Source organism: Nerophis lumbriciformis, linkage group LG13 (genome assembly GCF_033978685.3).
Source record: "Nerophis lumbriciformis linkage group LG13, RoL_Nlum_v2.1, whole genome shotgun sequence".
Classification (NCBI taxonomy): Eukaryota; Metazoa; Chordata; class Actinopteri; order Syngnathiformes; family Syngnathidae; genus Nerophis; species Nerophis lumbriciformis.
In genome coordinates this window covers 31230421-31250798 of record NC_084560.2, presented here as the reverse complement: position 1 = coordinate 31250798, position 20378 = coordinate 31230421, and the positions used below count along the sequence as shown (strand labels likewise).

At 37.4% G+C, this 20378-nt stretch overlaps 2 protein-coding genes across 3 annotated transcripts in view; one reads left to right on the top strand and one right to left on the bottom strand.

Annotated features, from left to right (window-relative positions):
- Nucleotides 1–3394, bottom strand: part of inpp4aa (inositol polyphosphate-4-phosphatase type I Aa) — a 32821-nt gene extending 29427 nt beyond the window's left edge. The window contains exon 1 of one of the 2 annotated variants that reach the window (XM_061971037.2): nucleotides 3306–3394. The gene's annotated coding sequence lies outside the window, so the exon portion shown is untranslated. Of the gene's footprint in view, nucleotides 1–2897; nucleotides 3141–3305 lie in introns of those variants that run through there. The other variant, XM_061971036.2, reaches the window with a different exon arrangement.
- Nucleotides 3395–7594: 4200 nt separating this feature from the next.
- The window catches only part of slc9a2 (solute carrier family 9 member 2), a 17548-nt gene continuing 4764 nt past the window's right edge, over nucleotides 7595–20378 (top strand). Inside the window, exons 1-7 of the mRNA XM_061971039.2 lie at nucleotides 7595–8014; nucleotides 10623–11086; nucleotides 15090–15340; nucleotides 15409–15626; nucleotides 15705–15904; nucleotides 19535–19624; nucleotides 19695–19765. Of these exons, the coding sequence (XP_061827023.1) occupies nucleotides 7753–8014; nucleotides 10623–11086; nucleotides 15090–15340; nucleotides 15409–15626; nucleotides 15705–15904; nucleotides 19535–19624; nucleotides 19695–19765 (1556 nt within the window). The 5' untranslated portion in view covers nucleotides 7595–7752. The remainder of the gene's footprint in view (nucleotides 8015–10622; nucleotides 11087–15089; nucleotides 15341–15408; nucleotides 15627–15704; nucleotides 15905–19534; nucleotides 19625–19694; nucleotides 19766–20378) is intronic.

Here is a 20378-nt window from a genome sequence, read left to right as displayed (position 1 = left end):
AGCGGTGGGCCAAAAAAAAGGCTAACTAAAACAAATACATATAGTGGGGTGCTGATACCCCTAGAGGTAGTTGTAGGATGTCCCCAGCTAAATGACAGATAGTTGATAGTAATGGACCCCTATAGGGGTCCGTTTGTACACTCTCAGTTACATTAACATTGATATTTTACATGTGGGTCCATAGATATAAATGCTGTTAAATTGGATCTGTAGCATAATACATGTCATACTGGGTTTCATCTGACCACATAACTTTCCTCCGGAAGGTCTTATCTCTGTCCATGTGATGTCAGATGAAACAAAAATTGAGCTGTTTGGCCCCAATACCCAGCAATGTGTTTGGAGGAGAAAAGGTGAGGCCTTTAATCCCAAGAACACCATGCCTACCGTCAAGCATGGTGGTGGTAGTATTATGCTGTGGGCCTATTTTGCTGCCAATGGAACTGGTGCTTTACAGAGAGTAAATGGGACAATAAAAAAGGAGGATTACCTCCAAATTCTTCAGGACAACCTAAAATCATCAGCCCGGAGGTTGGGTCTTGGGCGCAGTTGGGTGTTCCAACAGGACAATGACCCCAAACACACGTCAAAAGTGGTAAAGGACTGGCTAAATCAGGTTGGAATGAAGGTTTTAGAATGGCCTTCCCAAAGTCCTGACTTAAACATGTGGACAATGCTGAAGAAACAAGTCCATGTCAGAAAACCAACAAATTTAGCTGAACTGCACCAATTTTGTCAAGAGGAGTGGTCGAAAATTCAACCAGAAGCTTGTGGATGGCCAAAAGCACCTTATTGCAGTGAAACTTGCCAAGGGACATGTAACCAAATATTAACATTGCTGTATGTATACTTTTGACCCAGCAGATTTGCTCACATTTTCAGTAGACCCATAATACATTCATAAAAGAACCAAACTTCATGAATGTTTTTTGTGACCAACAAGTATGTGCTCCAATCACTCTATCACAAAAAAATAAGAGTTGTAGAAATTATTGGAAACTCAAGACAGCCATGACATTATGTTCTTTACAAGTGTATGTAAACTTTTGACCACGACTGCATATATATATATATATGTGTGTGTGTGTGTGTGTGTGTGTGTACGTATACATATATATGTATGTATGTATGTATGTATGTATTTGTGTGTGTATATGTATGTAGGGTGTGTGGTATAGCTTTGAGGAAGCAAGCTACTTTTGCCATGTAGCTTGTAGTGTAGCTTGCTACTATTATCTGAGGATAGCTTCCCCTGTAGTTTAGCTACATTTAATCGAGATTAAGTTGTGGCTTATTTTACTACATTTTCCAAGTAGCATGCCCATCACTGTAAGTAAAGCTTCGCTCCCTATAACCACTCCCTTACCCCTATAACCACTTCCTTATTCCTATAACCACTTCCTTTCTTCTGACCTCTGAACTCCACGGTGAAAAGAAGCTCAGTGTGAGAAGCTGCAAAAACCAGGCTACACTGAACGCATCCGTCAGGAAAGAAGGGGATACGCTAACAAAAAATGGAGTAGGGTCTCCTACAGGTAGGCTATTATCCAAGAGGAGACTGAGGGCAGCATGAAAACCTGTTAGCTAACCCTAACAGGATAAGCTAATTCTGCTGTGATCAATTTACGTCTTTTGTGAGGCATATTAGCATATCGTTTGCAGTTAGACGTCACTGCATCTCTGCCAGGAAGCTCACAGCTGGAGCCCTGATGATGCTGTCAGAACCAGCCGGGCCTCCTTTATTTCTTCAGCAAAACTCCAGCCTTTGAATTGAAAATGTTCCATCACAATCATCTATGGATGGACACAAGCTCGGATTCAAGGAAGCTGACCCCGCCCACCCTGCAGCCATTAAATGCTTTTTTGTCACATTGGAAGAGGACGAGGAATAGGATGTGAAAAAGCAGTCCATTCCTATAGCAGGGCACGTCGCACAGCCTCACCATCAAACAGTCGTGTTATCTGGTCCTGATGCTGCAACTTTGTCATATACAGATGTAATCTACTTTACTTTACTTTACTTCAGGGGTTAAAATGCTAATTTTTATAATGCTTTTTCTTAAATTGGTGCTTTGCAATAAAATGATCAAATGTGAGGTTTATTAAGTATTTTGTTTAAACAAGTGTATTCAATATCTACACAAAATATTTTATTTGTGAAAAAACATTTTTAGAGAAATATTTTCAATAATTTGTATTCCTAATACTGGTTTAAAAACTAATCATTGAAACATATATACTTAATAAAAAAATGTTAACTGGCAAGACCCCAAATAATTTGGCAAATATTTTATAATCTTATTTTTAGAGTAATATTTTTCAATAATAGTTTATCTTACTAAAATTGGTTTAACATTATTTCAAAAATAATTACCAACGAAAATATTAATTTATAAGTATAATTGAGGATTTTACAAATTGTTGTATATACATTAAATGAATAAACTATTTTCTAGTGAAATTAAAATAAAGCAGCAAAACAATTACACACTATGAACTTTGTACAATTATCAATACCAAAAATATTTCAAATATATGTGTATAAATATTCTAAAATATGTTTTAAATATTCAAAAAATATTTAGTAAAAGAAAAAAAATTATATTTACTAAAAATTGCTTCAAATTTATTTAATATGTAATACAATATTACAAAAATTGAATTGAGGAATATATGTACCACAGTAAACAAAATAACTTCATGGTAATTTATCACTGGTGTGGTATACTAAACTGTATCCTTCACCATCTCTTGGCCTTGAGAAAAGCTACACACCTCTAAGCCAATAATCGAATTGTTCAAATGTTATCAGAGATTCATATTTAAACATGTCATGCCCGCGACCCCGAAAGGGACAAGCGGTAGGAAAATGGATGGATGGATGTCAAACCCCTTACTGCACATGCTGAAGGCCTCAAATGCGTCACATCCGGTTGTAAACGTGCAGTGGCGACAATAAAAACATCTCTTTCCTCCTCATAATCCACAAGCAATGGCCCGCGCTTTAATCCCGCAGAAACATGCTGTCATCCTGTCTGTTCACCGCTCGCTAATGCTGCCATTGAAACAACATAGTTGTTGCATGATGCCAACACACATCACTGCAATGTAATAGACATTTGCGTCATGGTGTGTGATGATGCTGGGTGATGCGTTTAAAAATCATGGAAAGGTGGGCACCAGATGACAACAAAACACACATCGACATTATTGTAAATAATAAACCCTTCCTGTTGTGTGCGTGACGTCATCGCCCAAAGCATGCTACATTTAGAAGGTGAAACGTGGAAATAAGAAGACCAAACCTTTTGGTGGAAGCATGAAGAAGGCGTCTTGTCCTCCTGGTTCTGCTCTCATCCTGCTCGACGTCTGCAGGAGACTCGCCCAGACTCGCTCTGACACGCTGCACTGACACCAAATATCCACCAGAGGGCGGCAAAGGCCATAAAGATTTTAGCAAATGGAAATAAATGATCCAAATGACATTATACTGTAGTTATTATCATCATTGTTATTCTAACCGTCGTAAAACGTAACTGTGACATATATAAAGTTTGCCACTGGAGGGCAGAATCTTGTTTTTACAGACTAAACGTGGTGTTTTTGTTATAGACTATTTTAAAATTAAAACAAATGTGTGTGTTATAGAAAGCCTTACTGCAAAATCAATTTTACAATATACACAAATATCACGGCTTTGTCGTGTTTCATAATTTTGAGAAAAACACAATATTAATAATAATTGTATGTATGTAAAACAAATGTGTAAAAAATAAAGTTTATTAAAGTCATCTTGCTAACTTCTTCTTCTAATTTTACAATGTTTACTCTAATTCCCCAGCCATACACCTTAGAGTAGTGGTTCTTAATCTTGTTGGAGGTACCGAACCCCACCAGTTTCATATGCGCATTCACCGAACCCTTCTTTAGTGATAAATGAAATGTTGTTTTTTTTTCAAATTCAAGACAAAGTTATATGTTTTTGGTAACACTATAGCATGGGGAACATATTCTAAGTAACAAAGACTTAATTTAGAGTTATTTGCACACTAGGGGAACATATTCTAAGTAACAAAGACTTCATTTAGAGTTATTTGGTTAGGGTTAGGGTGACAAGGTTAGGGCCAGGGTTAGAGGGTTAGGTGTTACCATGTTTTTTTTTTACTGGTGCACAAAATGAACCGTGCATGAACATCACCTTGTTCAAAGAACAAAACCAACACAGTGCATAAACTCACAACAAATTACACACCTGCAAATCAGTCTGACTTCTGCTGTTGCCTTATCCGTAATACGCCAATAGGGAGAAGTTTTTATTTACACGATGAGTCGGGTGTGTTTTGACCTCCGTCGAACCCCTGAGCCCGACTCACCGAACCCCTAGGGTTCGATCGAACCCAGGTTAAGAACCACTGCCTTAGAGTCATATAACTTGGTATGTAACACAAGCTAACTGTTTCCATGCTAACTTTAGCTTGCTAATATGTTAACATTAGCATGCTAACTTTTGGAGCTAGTTTTGCTACCGTTTATATATACAGTATACTGTCATATAATTTGGTATGTGACATTTGTTACCTTTTTGCATGTAAACAATAGCATGCTAGCAAGCTAACTTCTTCTTGCTAACTTTTTCATCTAATTTCTAAATTTTACTCTAATTCTCCAGCCATACACCTTAGAGCAGTGGTTCATAACCTTGTTGGAGGTACCGAACCCCACCAGTTTCATATGCGCATTTACCGAACCCTTCTTTAGTGAAAAACAAAATGTTTTTTTTTTTTCAAATTCAAGACAAAGTTATATGTTTTTGGTAACACTTTAGCATGGGGAACACATTCTAGGTAACAAAGACTTAATTTAGAGTTATTTGGACCCCAGGGGAATATATTCTAAGTAATAAAGACTTAATTTAGAGTTATTTGGTTAGGGTTAGGGTCAGGGCCAGGGTTAGAGGGTTAGGGTTATAATAAGGCCATGCCGAATAAGTCATTAATAAGTACTTAATAATGACTAGTTAAGAGCCAATATGTTACTAATTTGCATGTTAATAGGCAACTAATTAATGGTGAATATGTTTCCCATACTAAAGTGTTACCATGTTTTTTACTGGTGCATATAATGAAACGTGCATGAACATCACCTTGTTCAAAGAACAAATCCAACACAGTGCATAAACTCACAACAAACTACACACCTGCAAATCAGTCAGCTGTTGCCGTATCCGTAATACGCCGATAGGGAAAAGTTTGTATTTACACGATGAGTCGGGTGTGTTTTGACCTCCGCCGAACCCCTGAGGCCGACTCACCGAACCCCTAGGGTTCGATCGAACCCAGGTTAAGAACCACTGAGTCATATAACTTGGTATGTGACACAAGCTAACTGTTAGCATGCAAACGTTAGCATGCTAACATTAAAGTGCTAACTTTTTTTTGCTAAATGCACTCTTTTTTTTCCTTTAATTCCCCAGCCATACACCTTTGAGTCATATAACTTAGTATGTGACACTAGTTAACTGTTAGCATATTAAGGTTAGCATGCTAACTTTTGAAATACTTTTGCTACTGTTTAGTCCAGAGTCATATAATTTAGTATGTGACACTTGTTAACTGTTAGAATGCAAACGATAGCATGCTAGCAAGCTAACTTAGTCTTGCTAACTTTTTCATATATTTTTACACTTTTTTTTCTATTTCCGCAGCCATACACCTTTGAGTCGTATAACTTGGTATATGAAACGTGCTGACTGTTATCATGCTATCATTAGCACATATGCTAAGTGTTAACATTTTTATGTAAGCATGCTACTGTTTTAGGCTAGCTCTGTGGCTCATTTTGTACAGTGACACCTAAAACACTTAGAACATTTAGCATATCAGTATGTGGAATTCAATTATGGAATGGATTAAGTAAAGAAGTTAAACATTGTACTGATATGTTCCAGTTTAAGAGGTTGTTCAAAATAATAGTGCTTACAAAGTACAAAGAAGAAGAATTATGAGAAATACTTTCAACCTTATTGAAAGTAAGATATTCTTCATCTCAGTATGTTAATAATGACTGAATTAGTTAATTACATATTATAAAACGGTTGTATATACTAATTCACAGATGTTATTTTATTATATAAAAAGGTCAGTAAATGATTCTATATATTTGTAAACGCTCTGAAGTGGGAAAGAGGTAGGATTAAATAAGCTTTGCTTCTTCCTACTCCTTTTCGGACATGATGTAAAGTGAAATTATATGAAATTGTGATGTATTATACTGTAAGTGTGGTCATGTTCGAAATAAACTAAAAGAACTAAAGAAAGAAAGAAAACTCACGGATTCGGACACTCGGCATCATCTAATAAGTACGGCGGCTTCAGGCGACCCCCGGCCAGAGGTCCAGGGCACAGAGAGCAGGCCCATCAAAATTTTCTAGTTAGTCATAATATAATATAATGATATATTTTTTAATATATTAAATCGTTTTCAAGACAATAACTAGTTTTAAAAACAGTAGTATTAAAACATATTTAATTTGATTTGAAAGAGCACAATTTGTAAGGACAAAGTTGGCACTACATTTACTTAAAAAAATATTGAAGCACTAACATTTGTTTTTAAAATGTTCTCAATGATTTGCAAAACTTGTATTTTGAAATACTTTAGTTTACAATAAGACAAAACATTTTCATAATATCGTCAATATTTTGGGATTGGTCAAAATCCTATTTTTATTCTTAAATATTAATATTTTTGTATTAATATATATTGTTTAACCAACACTATTTCGACATTATATATATATATATATATATATATATATATATATATATATATATATATATATATATATATATATATATATATATATATATATATATATATATATATATATATCATATTATTGTTTACATATTAATATACACCGTGTAACCACAAATATTTTTTTTAATTTTAAAATATTCTAAACAATATTTTAAATATTCTAAAAATATTTGGTAAAATAAAAAAAATTATACAAATATTAATATTGTATTAATATATACTCTATATCCATGTATATGCATTATGTATTTGATAACTTAAAAGACCAAAAGTGTATAGTATCATTAAAATGTATACAACTTAAATAAATAAAAAGGACACACACAACAAAAACGCCAAAGACTCAATGACATAAAATGATTATAAAACCGTTTTTAAGATAATACATAAAGTATGAAAATAAAATATACAAATATAATAATTATGATTTATAATATATGCTATTTAGTATTTTAAAAATCATACAAATCAATGTATGTACATAAAAGAACATGTAGGATATACAAATATGACATAAAATAACATGTCAAAAATATAAAAGAAATAGAAACAAAAAACAATTTAAAAAAATGTGTTCAAAACATAAATTATTAGGTTGTTAGACTAAAACGAATTTTTGAAAAAATATTGAAACTTTGATCGAAATTGTCTTTCTCTCAGCCAATCACCACCCCCTTCACTCAGGTCACGTGACGTTCAATCAGCTCGGGGGCGGGGCGGGTTACCTCGCTCGTGACCGCGCCCAGAATGTATAGGAACTCACGCACGCGCCTCAGGTATCGAGCGCACAGGTGTGTTTCTGACTCGCAGCAGGTAACTTTTACAGCAACTTTGTCTGGATGTTTCACCCGCGGCAACGATGAAGAAGAGCGGATGACGTCACGTTTTTGTTGGACATTTGCCATTGTTTTAATATTATTTTAGTTTCTTAAAATGGATTGGACTTTCAGCAAACACAAGGACTTTTTACTCGTCATGTGCACTGTTTTATGTCTCCTCCATGCCGGGGGAGGCGAGGTCCCACCGAGACCCACCCGTGGCGTGACGGTGCTGCCCCCGGTTGAGCCTGATGGGCCCCACGCCTACCCGGAGCCCGAAAAGGACAATTTACCCGTTTTTACCATGGACTATCCTAGAATACAAATACCCTTTGAAATCACTTTGTGGGTGTTGCTGGCCTCTTTTGCAAAAATTGGTAAGTAACTTTGGAAATTAAGTAAATATTTTTAATTTATTGTCATTAAATTAAACAATTCAGGCGGCCATGTTGGGCTGTATATGACATTTAAGCTAGCTGCTTGTTTTTTGTAGCTCTTGTCTATTTTCTTACTATATTTCAATATTCATACTTACAAACATATTTAAAGATACAGAAAAAATGGCTATTACTCTCTAAATGGGAGAAAATGAAGTTTAAGGGGTATTAAAAGTTGCTAATGTACAACACAAAGCTAATGGTTGTACACATTAAACGTCAAGTGTACTAAAGTCAAGTTTTAAACCCTTGGCAAGTTATTGCACCATTAAAATACTTATTTTTGTGAGTATATGCCCCCCAAAGATGTTAGTGGTATACTATACACACTGTAGGATTAATAATTGGGCCACATTTGTATATTTCCCAGAGCCTAAAAATGACAAAAAGGTCCCCAACTGTAAAAGTTAAGTTAAGTTAAAGTTAAACTACCAATGATTGTCACACACAGGGCGGTATAGCTCGGTTGGTAGAGTGGCCGTGCCAGCAACTTGAGGGTTCCAGGTTCGATTCCTGCTTCCTGCCATCCTAGTTTCTGCCGTTGTGTCCTTTGGCAAGGCACTTTACCCACCTGCTCCCAGTGCCACCCACACTGGTTTAAATGTAACTTAGATATTAGGTTTCACTATGTAAAAGTGCTTTGAGTCACTAGAGAAAAGCACTATATTAATATAATTCACTTCACTTCACACACTAGGTGTGGTGAAATGTGTCCTCTGCATTTGACCCATCCGCTTGTTCATCCCCCTGGGAGGTGAGGGGAGCAGTGAGCAACAGTGGTGGCCACGCCCAGGTATCATTTTGGTGATTTAACCCCGAATTCCAATCTTTGATGCTGAGTGCCAAGCAGGGAGGTAACGGGTCCCATTTTTATAGTCTTTGGTATGACTCGGCCGGGGTTTGAACTCACGACCTACCGATCTCAGGGCCACTGAGCAGGTGTGTCAAAAGTACAACCAAATTAAACGTATTTAAGCCCAGCATCAAATCAATGTACCACTAAAACAGGGGTGTCCAAGCTTTTTCCACTGAGGGCCGCACACTGAAAAATGAAAGAATGCAAAGGGGCCCCTAATGGTTTAAATATATATTTTAACTTTTAGGACTTCCCTCAATTTTGGTGAATGTTAAAGGTCCCGGAGACCCTAAAGTGTTAAAAATAAGTCATTTATTATTTGTTTTACTTTCAAAACCTAAATATCTATAGATCAACTTCAGATCAATCTGTTGCCATAACGTCTTTATTTATTTTGTTTTATGCACTTTTTTTCTCAAAAAAAAAACATGTTTGTTACAGCAAAAACACAGTGTGCTATATTTTCCCCAAAACATTTTTCAAAATGTAATTTGTGGTGTGAAGTAATTGGAACCTTAAATCGGTAAATAATTCATAAAAATGTTGCTTTTGATTAATCAATATTTTTTGAACAATGACAGTTAAAACAGCACAGGGCACAGGGGCAGCACGGTGAAACAGGGGTTACATGTGCCTCACAATACAAAGGTCCTGAGTTCAATCCCGGGTTCGGGATCTTTCTGTGTGGAGTTTGCATGTTCTCCCCGTGACTGCGTGGGTTCCTTCCGGGTACTCCGGCTTCCTCCCACCTCCAAAGACATGCACCTGGGGATAGGTTGATTGGCAACACTAAATTGGCCCTAGTGTGTGAATGTGAGTGTGAATGTTGTCTGTCTATCTGTGTTGGCCCTGTGATGAGGTAGCGACTTGTCCAGGGTGTACCCCGCCTTCTGCCCGAATGCAGCTGAGATAGGCTCCAGCACCCTCCGTGACCTTGAAAGGGACAAACGGTAGAAAATGAATGGTTAAAACAAAGTCTTACTAAAGGTCTCGAGTATCCTAACGTCCCCCACTCATAAAAGTATTACAAATAAGTCAATGTACATTATTTTTGACTTTCAACACTTAAATGTCAAGATCAACTATCCATCGATGAAAATTTTTAATTTCCCCTCATGGATGAATAAAGTATTTCTGAATCTGATTCTGAAATTAAAATGACCTATTATGACATTTAGTTGGAATATTTTATATATTTTTGTCTAATTTAGTGAGGTTTTAATAATAAAGCTACAAAATTGTCCTAATTTGTGCAATTTACATTAATATACTCCATATGTTTGCTTCCTGGGTCCACAGAGCCTGTATCTTGAGGCTTTTTGAGCCTTTTAGACCACCATTGTTCTTCCACAACTCCTCCTGCGTGGCAAAGTGATGCCTGACTTGAAAGTAGGAGTTCAGAACATTCAAGAATACTCCTATCCAGTTGAAATACATGCTCCATACATTCATCGTCTTCCGTTTATCCGAAGTCGGGTTGCGGGGGCAGCAGCCTTAGCTAATTTGTCCAGCTCTTCCTGGGGAATCTTGGGGCAGACATAGGGTCTTCCCCATGGTCTCCTCCCGATGGAGGAAACTAGTTTGGCCGCTTGTAGCCGCGATTTTGTCCCTTCGGTCATAACCCAAAGCTCATGACCATACGTGAGGATGGGATTAACAAGCAATGGGTTTATTGGTGTGGTGTGTGTCCAGGTTTCCATGTGTACAACAAAATGACCATTTGGGTTCCCGAGTCGTGCCTCCTGATCAGCATCGGCCTCATCGTGGGCGCCATCATGCACTCCGTCAACGAGGAGCCCCCCGCCGTGCTCACCAGCAACATCTTCTTCCTCTACATGCTCCCCCCGATCGTGCTGGACTCGGGCTACTTCATGCCCACCCGGCCTTTCTTCGAGAACATGGGCACGGTGCTGTGGTTCGCCGTGGTGGGCACCCTGTGGAACAGCATCGGCATCGGCATGTCGCTCTTCGCCATATGCCAGATCGAGGCGTTCGGCGTGCAGGACATCAACCTCCAGGAGAACCTTCTTTTCGCCGCCATCATTTCGGCCGTGGACCCCGTGGCCGTGCTGAGCGTGTTCGAGGACGTGTCGGTCAACGAGCAGCTCTACATCGTGGTGTTTGGAGAGTGTCTCTTCAACGACGCCGTCACTGTGGTGAGTTGTTGTCTTCCTTTTTGAGGGCGAGTGCTTGTTTTGGTGGCATGAAGCAATGCGGTTATCACACACAAGGAACGACAACATGTGTACAGTTGTGTATTTGACTTTTTCCTGGTAGAACATGACAACAATGTAGCCTAGAGCGACATATTGGTGCACGTTTATCCATGTTTTTATTTAGCAACATAATTCCTGGTTTAAGGACAGTTTGTGCATGATTCAGTATCGAGGTGACCAAAAAGACAAACATTTTTTACATATAAAACGTCAGTTACTTCCTGTATTCTATAGAAAAATTTACTTTCAATACAACTGTAAATGACTAGACTCTACAATTTGCATTTAGGGTTAGGGAAGGAATGATTCTATATTGTAAGGGCTAAATTAATCCGTTGACTTTAGCGTAATTCACCATAAAATAGGAGATTAACGCGAATATAAGATGACAGGTCTTTTTTTTAAATACAAAAGTAAAGAAGAAAAAATAAAATATTGTGTTTTTAATAAAAGTCATATATTATGAAGTGATTATCAGCGTTATCTTAAAATTAGCATCATAACTTTTGCAATAACTTATTTGCTTACAACCTTGAGACACTTTTTTTTTTATTACCCCTGTAAGTCTGTGTTACTGCTGCATCTCTCAAGGCCACTGGTGTGTGTGAGTGACATGAAGAAAAGCTCTGACTCTACCTTTTTTTCGAGGAAAAGGTGAATACTGTAAACTGTTCATTCAGGACAAGCAAAATAAAAAAATAAAAACATTAAAACTTCCCCGACATAATTAGACTTTTAAAATTTTGTTTACAATTTTCAGCTTTTTTTTTAATTTCATTGCGGTTTTTTTGCTCTTGTTTCCTACATTTTTCTCATTGTTGTTTTTTCCAACAACATGTTGCGGGCCAGCAGAACTCAAGCTGCGGGCTGCAAATGACTTCCGGCTGCACTTTGGACACCCCTGCTCTAAATATTGTCAAGTTGGACCGTCTTCTCCGCGCTCCGCCACAGTCAAAGCCGGCCCCAGTGGGGCCAACCACACTAAACCATTCAATCTCTGCCGTCTTTGTTTGTTTACCTGAGCCTTTTTGAGGTGGAACAAGTCACAGATGACATCTGTTTATTTGTGGGGATCTCCATTAGCTGTGCTCTTGCTAGCAGACTTGTAGCATACAGTGCATGTTAGCATGCTAAACCAACTAAACTATAAAAAAAACAGTAACTTACAACATTGAACCTTTTGTCAATGTTTAAAATATAATAAGTAATAATAACAAATAGATAATAAATACATAGATAAATAACTAATGATACTACTACTGCTACTAATATTAAAAATAATAAATACAACCCCCCCCCCCCCAAAAATATATTTAAAACTGTTTTTATTAGGTGTAAACTATAATCAACAGCATCATTAAGAAATACATCCTTGACTTATGAATATTTCCTTCTGTGTATAGTGATGACCAATTAGTGTCACTGTGTATCATTAAATAGTGATGGTGGATCCTGCAGTTGTGAAACATTATTCTAATCTAGACCAACTCCACCCTCCATTTACACTCCAGGTTGCTCCCTCTCCCCTTTTTTATTGCCAATGACATAAAAGCAAAAAGCACTATTGTGTTCTTTCTCCTTTTAAGGGTAGCTCTAGTTTCACAACATTTCAAACAAGACCAGCAGGAACAATTCAATCATCCCACAAGTGTCATGGTTTCTCCGGCACATATAAAGTTCAGTTGGGAGTTTATTTGCTCGGATGTCGCCAAACCAGTTTGTCTGAGGTCCGTCTTGCAAATGTGATAGGAAGGGTTAGCATGCGTGCATCGTCAACATCCCAAACTGGACTGCTGGCACTTAAAAGACGACCCCCCCCCTCCACACACTCGCAACCACCTCCACCCCTCCTTGTATTACTGTAGTCAAACACTCCCCCCTACATTTAACTTGCTTTGGCCTGGCCACAAACCGTGTTTACTACACAGTAGTCCAACTGCTCAAGACAAACGTTTGTACAGCGGCTAAGAAGCCACTCAGTGGGCACTTTATTAGGTACACCTGCACTACGTAATGAGATCCAAAACAAGCGTTGTATTGAAAATCACGTTTGTATTTTACAACAGTGTATTACTTTTCATTGTCTTATTGTAAATATGAACTGGTTTTCTTTGCTGCAAGGCTTCCTGTTGCGCCAAGCTAAGGGTCGGGACCCAAAGTGGGTCACATGCTTTATTGGACAGCTGATTGTCAAGTTAAAAATTTAACATTTTTTAATTGATTAAATTAGAGCTTTTGAAATCATGTTTGTTGAGGTAAATTCATGTGTGTTGTTTTTTTCAAAAAACTGTGACGTATCAACAGAGATGTTCTTCAAATGTACTGATTATCACACAATCGCTGTATTGTGATACTATTGTTGTTGCTTGTGGTGTCCCGATCCGATATCAGGTACCAGTCTGATATAAGCGACAAACAAGTAATGGATTATATTGTTTGGCGTCTAAAAGCTGGACCAAAAGTTGGTCTTTCCTTGTATTTTAATCAAGTCATTTACAAAAGGTAAACATGGTAGGCTATAGCCTACTCGGCTACAATGAGCTAGCAGATACACAACAGCTAAGCACACAATAGCACACAAGCTAGACATACCTAATAAAGGTGCTATTTGCAACTTTATCACAGTGAACATTTTTCAAAGCAAACAAATATAACAAGAGCACCACCGGCTAGCTTGTTTTACCATTAGCGGTTTAACAGAACACATTTGTCCATATTTTTCACAATTACAAAGTTTATGTAATAAAAATGTTTACCGGCTTGTATAAAATGACTGGTGTTTACGGCGTCACTCATCCTGTCTCGTCAACAAGTACGGGCAGGAAGCGCGTGCACACATACAAAAGCAGTCCAAGAAAAGCAACAAACAATTTGCAGTCATGTGGTTGTTATGATAGAATATACATTCAATGACAGCTAACACTAGCTGTCTAAATTGCTATTATTACCTAACAACACCTAAAGCTGATGCGTGTGCTTGTGTTATGTTTAATTAAATAAAGGGTGGGATATACAGGGTAAAATACATGGGATAGTTGGTGCCCTCTAGGCAAGCAGCCCCTTTCAGTGTCCTTAATTGAACAATATCACAGTCTAAAACACATTTGTCAGTATAAACGGGTATCAAATAATTATAGTTGAATAGTACACATACAAAGTCTCCATATTAGAAAATATCCAGTAACAAATGTGTTCGCATCATTACGTTTGCTGCGCCTCGAGCTTAACCTGCTGAATTATTGTGACCACGAGGTGTCACAAAAAAAAAGTAATCATCACTCCACTTCAACTGAAAGACAACAAGTCCATTCCAGCCGGTTAATAATGAATCTCAGTGTTTTTATACCTACCATTGTTCTCTGTGTGTGAGTCATTTGACTGGATCAAACCTTTTCTAACTTTCCACGCTACAAAATATTACAAGTATAGATAATTTGTGCTGATATCGTATCAGCTCAATAGCCGTATCGTTCAATACTCAAGGCTCCAATATTGGTATCACATGGGAAGTGAAAAAGTGTTTTTTCGGGGCACCCGTAGTTCTTGCCGGGAAAAAATATGATTTTGTTTCGCATATCACTCTCTAATTCTAACCTGTATTGCACACTACTTTATTTACATAGATATTGTAAAATATAGTGTGGAACATATTTTTTCTTAAAGTATTGATTATCACACAATCGCTATATTGTGATATTACTGGCAAAATATGGAAACATGTCACAAGGCATACATTGTGTGGGGTCATTTACATCTGTATGTATTATAGATGTTTTGGCGCATTTTGATATTCCAATGTTATCATATCACATTTGCCAACTTTTCCCCAGTGTAGGTGATTATTTCCACTACTGCGTTATCACCGCAATGTGTAATACTATGATATCGTATCGCAAGTTAATCTGCGATCCCCACCCTTGATTACCACCTTGTTTTCTTCCAGGTTTTGTACAACATGTTCAACTTTGTGGCGGAGATGCCGGTGGTGGAGCCGGTGGACGTCTTCCTGGGTGTGGCCCGCTTCTTCATAGTGGGCCTGGGCGGGATGGGCTTCGGCGTCCTATTCGGCTTCGTGGCGGCCTTCACCACTAGGTTCACCTCCAAGGTGCGGGAGATCGAGCCGCTCTTCATCTTCATGTACAGTTACCTGGCCTACCTTGTGGCCGAGCTCTTTGCCATCTCGTCCATCATGGCGTGAGTAGACGCCGACAGCGAAACAACAAGGAATGGTTCAGGTTTTAACGGCGTCTTCTCTGGAGCAGCATCGTGACGTGCGCTCTGACCTTGAAGTACTACGTGGAGGAGAACGTGTCGCAGCGCTCGTGCACCACCATCCGCCACGTAGTGAAGATGCTGGGCTCCATCTCAGAAACCCTCATCTTCTTCTTCCTGGGCGTGGTCGCCATAACGACAGAACACGAGTGGAACTGGGGCTACATCCTCTTCACGCTGCTCTTTGCCTTCCTGTGGAGAGGCCTCGGTAAAGAAGCGCCCACCTATAAGTTCCTCTTTTTGTTGCGGATCTTCATCCCATCTTCTTCCTCTTCCTCCCTGGCAGGTGTCCTGGTGCTGACACAAATCATTAACCCCTTCCGCACCATTCCCTTCAACCTGAAGGATCAGTTTGGCCTGGCCTACGGTGGCTTGCGAGGTGCTATTTCATTCGCCCTCGCCTTCACTCTCCCCGATAATATCGGCCGCAAACAGCTCTTCGTCACTGCCACCATCGTCATCATCATCTTCACTGTCTTTCTGCAGGTGGGTAGCCCCAAAATGCTTTTCAATGATTTTCACCTTTTTTCAGTTAAATTTCATGTTTAAAAACACAATAATGCTCCGTTTTAGTACTCATTTAGCATTCACTCTATACTAGAAGTTTCTAATAACATCTTAACTAAGCTAACTAACTTATTCTAAACGGCTTTTAACTACTCAACAATTAACATATCATTCAACAAGAGTGGCACTCCATAACCAGCTGTCAAGGTGCTATTCCACTCCAGTCCAGTAGATAGTGGTAATGCACGTTACAATGTGTGAAAAAAAACAAAAACTGTAAGCATTTCTTTGTTGGTCACTGTCCTACTTGAGAGTTTATTATTTTGATGATGTAAAGAATCACAAGAAAATGAGAAAAATTAATAAGTAAAACAATTTCTAATTTAAACATAATTATTTTGGATTTAAGTATTTAACAATCTTTCATTGTCACCCGTCCATTACAATTTAGACTCTAAATAAAATGTCATTTAAATTTAAATAAAATTTCACTTAAATAAAAATAATACAAATTGAATGGTTTGTGAAGCCCTTGAAGGCACTTGTGATTACAAATAAACTTTGAATGATTAATTTAAACAGTATAATATGCATTTATTTGTATATTTATAGATAATAATATTAATTGTTTTTCTAAATACATTATGTATTTCAGAATTATTACAGTAACTCCATAACCAAAATAATCGATTAAACTTGGACAACAAAAGTGTATTATTTGTATTTTACGTTGTTGTTATTATTACAAAACTAAACTACACCAAAATGTTATTTTTTTGATCATCTAAAGAATCACAAGAAGAATAAGTAAAAACATGCATGATATAAAAATATTTTTTGGGGAAAAAAACAGAAGTAGCTAACAAAGCTTTCATTGTCACCTCTCCATTACAATTTAGACTTTCCAATTCTAATCAATATATGTATTTTCTTCCTATGTCAATTAAAATGCCATTTAAATAAAACAATTCACATTAAATTGAATTTAAATTCAAATTAAATTAGATGTAAATTAAATTACATTTCATTTAATTCAAATATTCTAATGTTAGATTCTTCTTTATTCATTGTATTTTCTTGTATTCACAATATTCAAAATACCAGTATCAATAATCTATTTTGTATGTCTTTCTACAGTGTCAAAATAAACTGAGCATTATTATTTTTGTAAAGCCAAAATGTTCTTATTGGATCGCAATGGATGGTGCAGGTGTACTTAACAGAGGTGGGACCAAGTCATTGCTTTGTAAGTCACAAGTAAGTCTCAAGTCTTTGCCCTCAAGTCTCGAGTCAAGTCCCGAGTCAAGACAGGCAAGTCCCAAGTCAAGTCCAAAGTCCTGCATTTTGAGTTTCGAGTCCTTTCAAGTCCTTTTAACCACAGACTAATATATTTACACAGATTGTGTATGCTTTTAAAACGCTGTATTTATCTATTAAAACAAGTGCATTTGAAATTGCAGGAAAAAAAATAGTGCTGACATTGCACTTCATAATAGCACTATTAACCATCCATCCATCCATTTTCTACCGCTTATTCCCAATAGCACTATTAACCATCCATCCATCCATCCATTTTCTACCGCAGTCATTTTAAATATTTAACTCATTCCTTTACAGAATAAACACATTTGAAAAAACAAGTGCAACTGTACTTATTTGCACAAAGGTGTTAACATTGTATTTCCATAGCATATTGCATTGTAACTAGTTCCACAGCAGTTTCTATCCTGTTCTTACCTTATCTCATTGATCTCATCTCATACTGTATGTGTGTTTATGTGTGCGTACACATGAAAAACATAAATACATGAACAAAACAATGAACAGAGTTGTACTTTTTAGATGTCAGGGCCCTAGTAGACGCAGCATTGGTTTTTGTGACGTGAGCAATTTGGCCGCCATCTTGAAGTGGTTGTATTTTATGAAAATAATATTACCACATTGTTGAGAAGGAGCAAAGATCTTCAATATTTGTATGTGAAAATCACAAATAAATCTTCTGGGGGAGGATGACGCCCCTACAGGGGTGTGGTTTACAAACTTTCAGCCCCACCTAAAACAAAATTCACTAGCCGCCACTGATTATGATGCATTCTCATTTTAGGCAAAGTATAAGACAATACTTTCTTAACAATATAATTGTAACCATAAATAAGTCTTCAAGTAACAATATTCAAATACTAACATTGTTGGGTAAGACAGTATTTGGTTTTATTCTGAATCCACTGAAACAGATTGGTGGTTTTAGCTGATATAAAGACTTTCAGGTGTTTATATATGTTTATGTTGAAGTATTTGGCAAACACATTTATCCAAAGCGACATACATAAAAAATACATATAAAACAATCACTGTAAACATGATCATTCAAGGGAAGAATGTAATACAAAATATCAATACAAAGTGTCAAGACAGAATAAACTCTCTGCTGCTGCAGCAACAGAGATACAGTCTATAAGATATATAGATATCTAATGTATTCATACATTGTTTATGTAGGATATACGCATGTATATATAACCTAATTATACTGTTTCTTCAATTTAAAAATAGCTGACCGTTTTTTTCCCCCTTCTCTGGGATTATATTCCCAGTTTTGATCTCGGACGTCTGGTCACTTATAGCGTATAAGAATATTATATTACTGTTAAGCAAACTATGAATAATAAAACACGCCAAAACATGTGTCCGTTATCATAGCTACACGTATGACAAAAAAGCGCGTGAAAATCAGTGCTATTCAGTGAGGTAAGATGAATTCAATGCGCTGACAGTTCATTGCTCCTGCCAAATGAATTGCACTGAGTGGAGCGGATCACCACTCCAAGATGGCGGCCCCGCGTCTCGTCTGCGCCAGTAGGCAGTAGCGCTCCATGCTGCGTCTACTTATAAGATGTCTATGCTTATAACGTTAGCAGTGAGTTTGCAGCCTCACTGATTTAACTACACAGCAAATAAAAGTCACGTTACTTAGCCAATAAACGTTATCTTACATTCAAAACTTACCCTTCTTTGTGCAACTTCAAATGTCGAACGAAGTTGGAAGTTGTTGCGTCTCCGTCTGTAATATTCGAACTGCGTGATTTGCATACGGCAGTCCGTTTTTTGTTGACCAAGTCGTAGTTTTTATACCCGAACGAAACCAACTTTGGCAAAATTGTTTCTCACTGGCGCGTTGTTTGACAACTCTTGTTCATTGGTTCTCCTGCAATTTGATTGGATGAATGCTGTGTGATGAAAACAACGTAGATCTAATTTGATTGGCGGTTGTACTGAGAGCACACCAGCTGACAGGAACAACACGCTGATAGACACAGACGAAGAAAATGAAAGATACGGAGCGCTCCCAAATAACTTTTTAAGCTTTGGGTTTTGGGGAAAGTAGCAAGTCATGTCAAGTCAAAAGGCTCAAGTCCAAGTGAAGTCACAAGTCATTGATGTTAAAGTCTAAGTCGAGTTGCAAGTCTCTTTACATTTTGTCAAGTCGAGTCTAAAGTCATCAAATTCATGACTCGAGTCCAAGTCATGTGACTCGAGTCCACACCTCTGGTACTTAATGTCACTTCAAGTGACACTCTATGTTCTGATTTGTTAAATGTGGTCTTGCAGGGCATCAGCATCCGGCCTTTGATCGAGTTTATCAACGTGCGCAGAACCAACCGCAATCTGGAGACCATCAATGTGGAGGTCCATTGCAGGGTACAATATACACTTTTATTTGTCCTGTTGTTGTTATGTGTTTAACCGCCTGTGCTCTCTGTGCTGTCAGCTGATGGAGCACACGATCGCTGGCATTGAGGACCTGTGTGGACAGTGGAGTCACTTCTACTGGAAGGACAAGTGAGTGTCCTTTAGAATACAAGTGAAACTCACTGGCAGACATTTTTGCTTCTCTTGTTCAGTTTCCTCTTGTTGTGGTTTTTATTGAATGATGTCTCCCATTGTCCGCCGGGGAAGTTTAGACAGAGGTGTCATGTTCAGCTGCTAGACTGGTTTTGATCTTTTGCCTAAATCTCTTAAAACAGTTCCTCATTAGTGGTTGGCTCTTTTACTACAAATCACCCATCAAAATTTACTCGCCAATCACTTGCCGCCAATGCTGGGCAAATTACTTATTATTATTATTATTATTATTATTATTATTATTAATAATAACAACAGTAACAATGCCTCTGAATTATAAAGTGTTATACCATTTGTTATTCTTTTAATCTTTTCACCAAAACGACCAAGAAATTTAAAAAATGTGACTTTCAATGTCAGCTTTGTAAGGGTATCTAAGAAAAAGCAAAACTTAAAAGATCTGGGGATGTTGTTTTGGTTTGTGAAGAACTTGAAAGCACTTGATTAAGGGCTGTACAAATAAACTTTGATTGATTAATTTAGACAGTATAATATGCATTTATTTGTATATTTATAGATAATATTAAAAATTATTCTAAATACATTATTT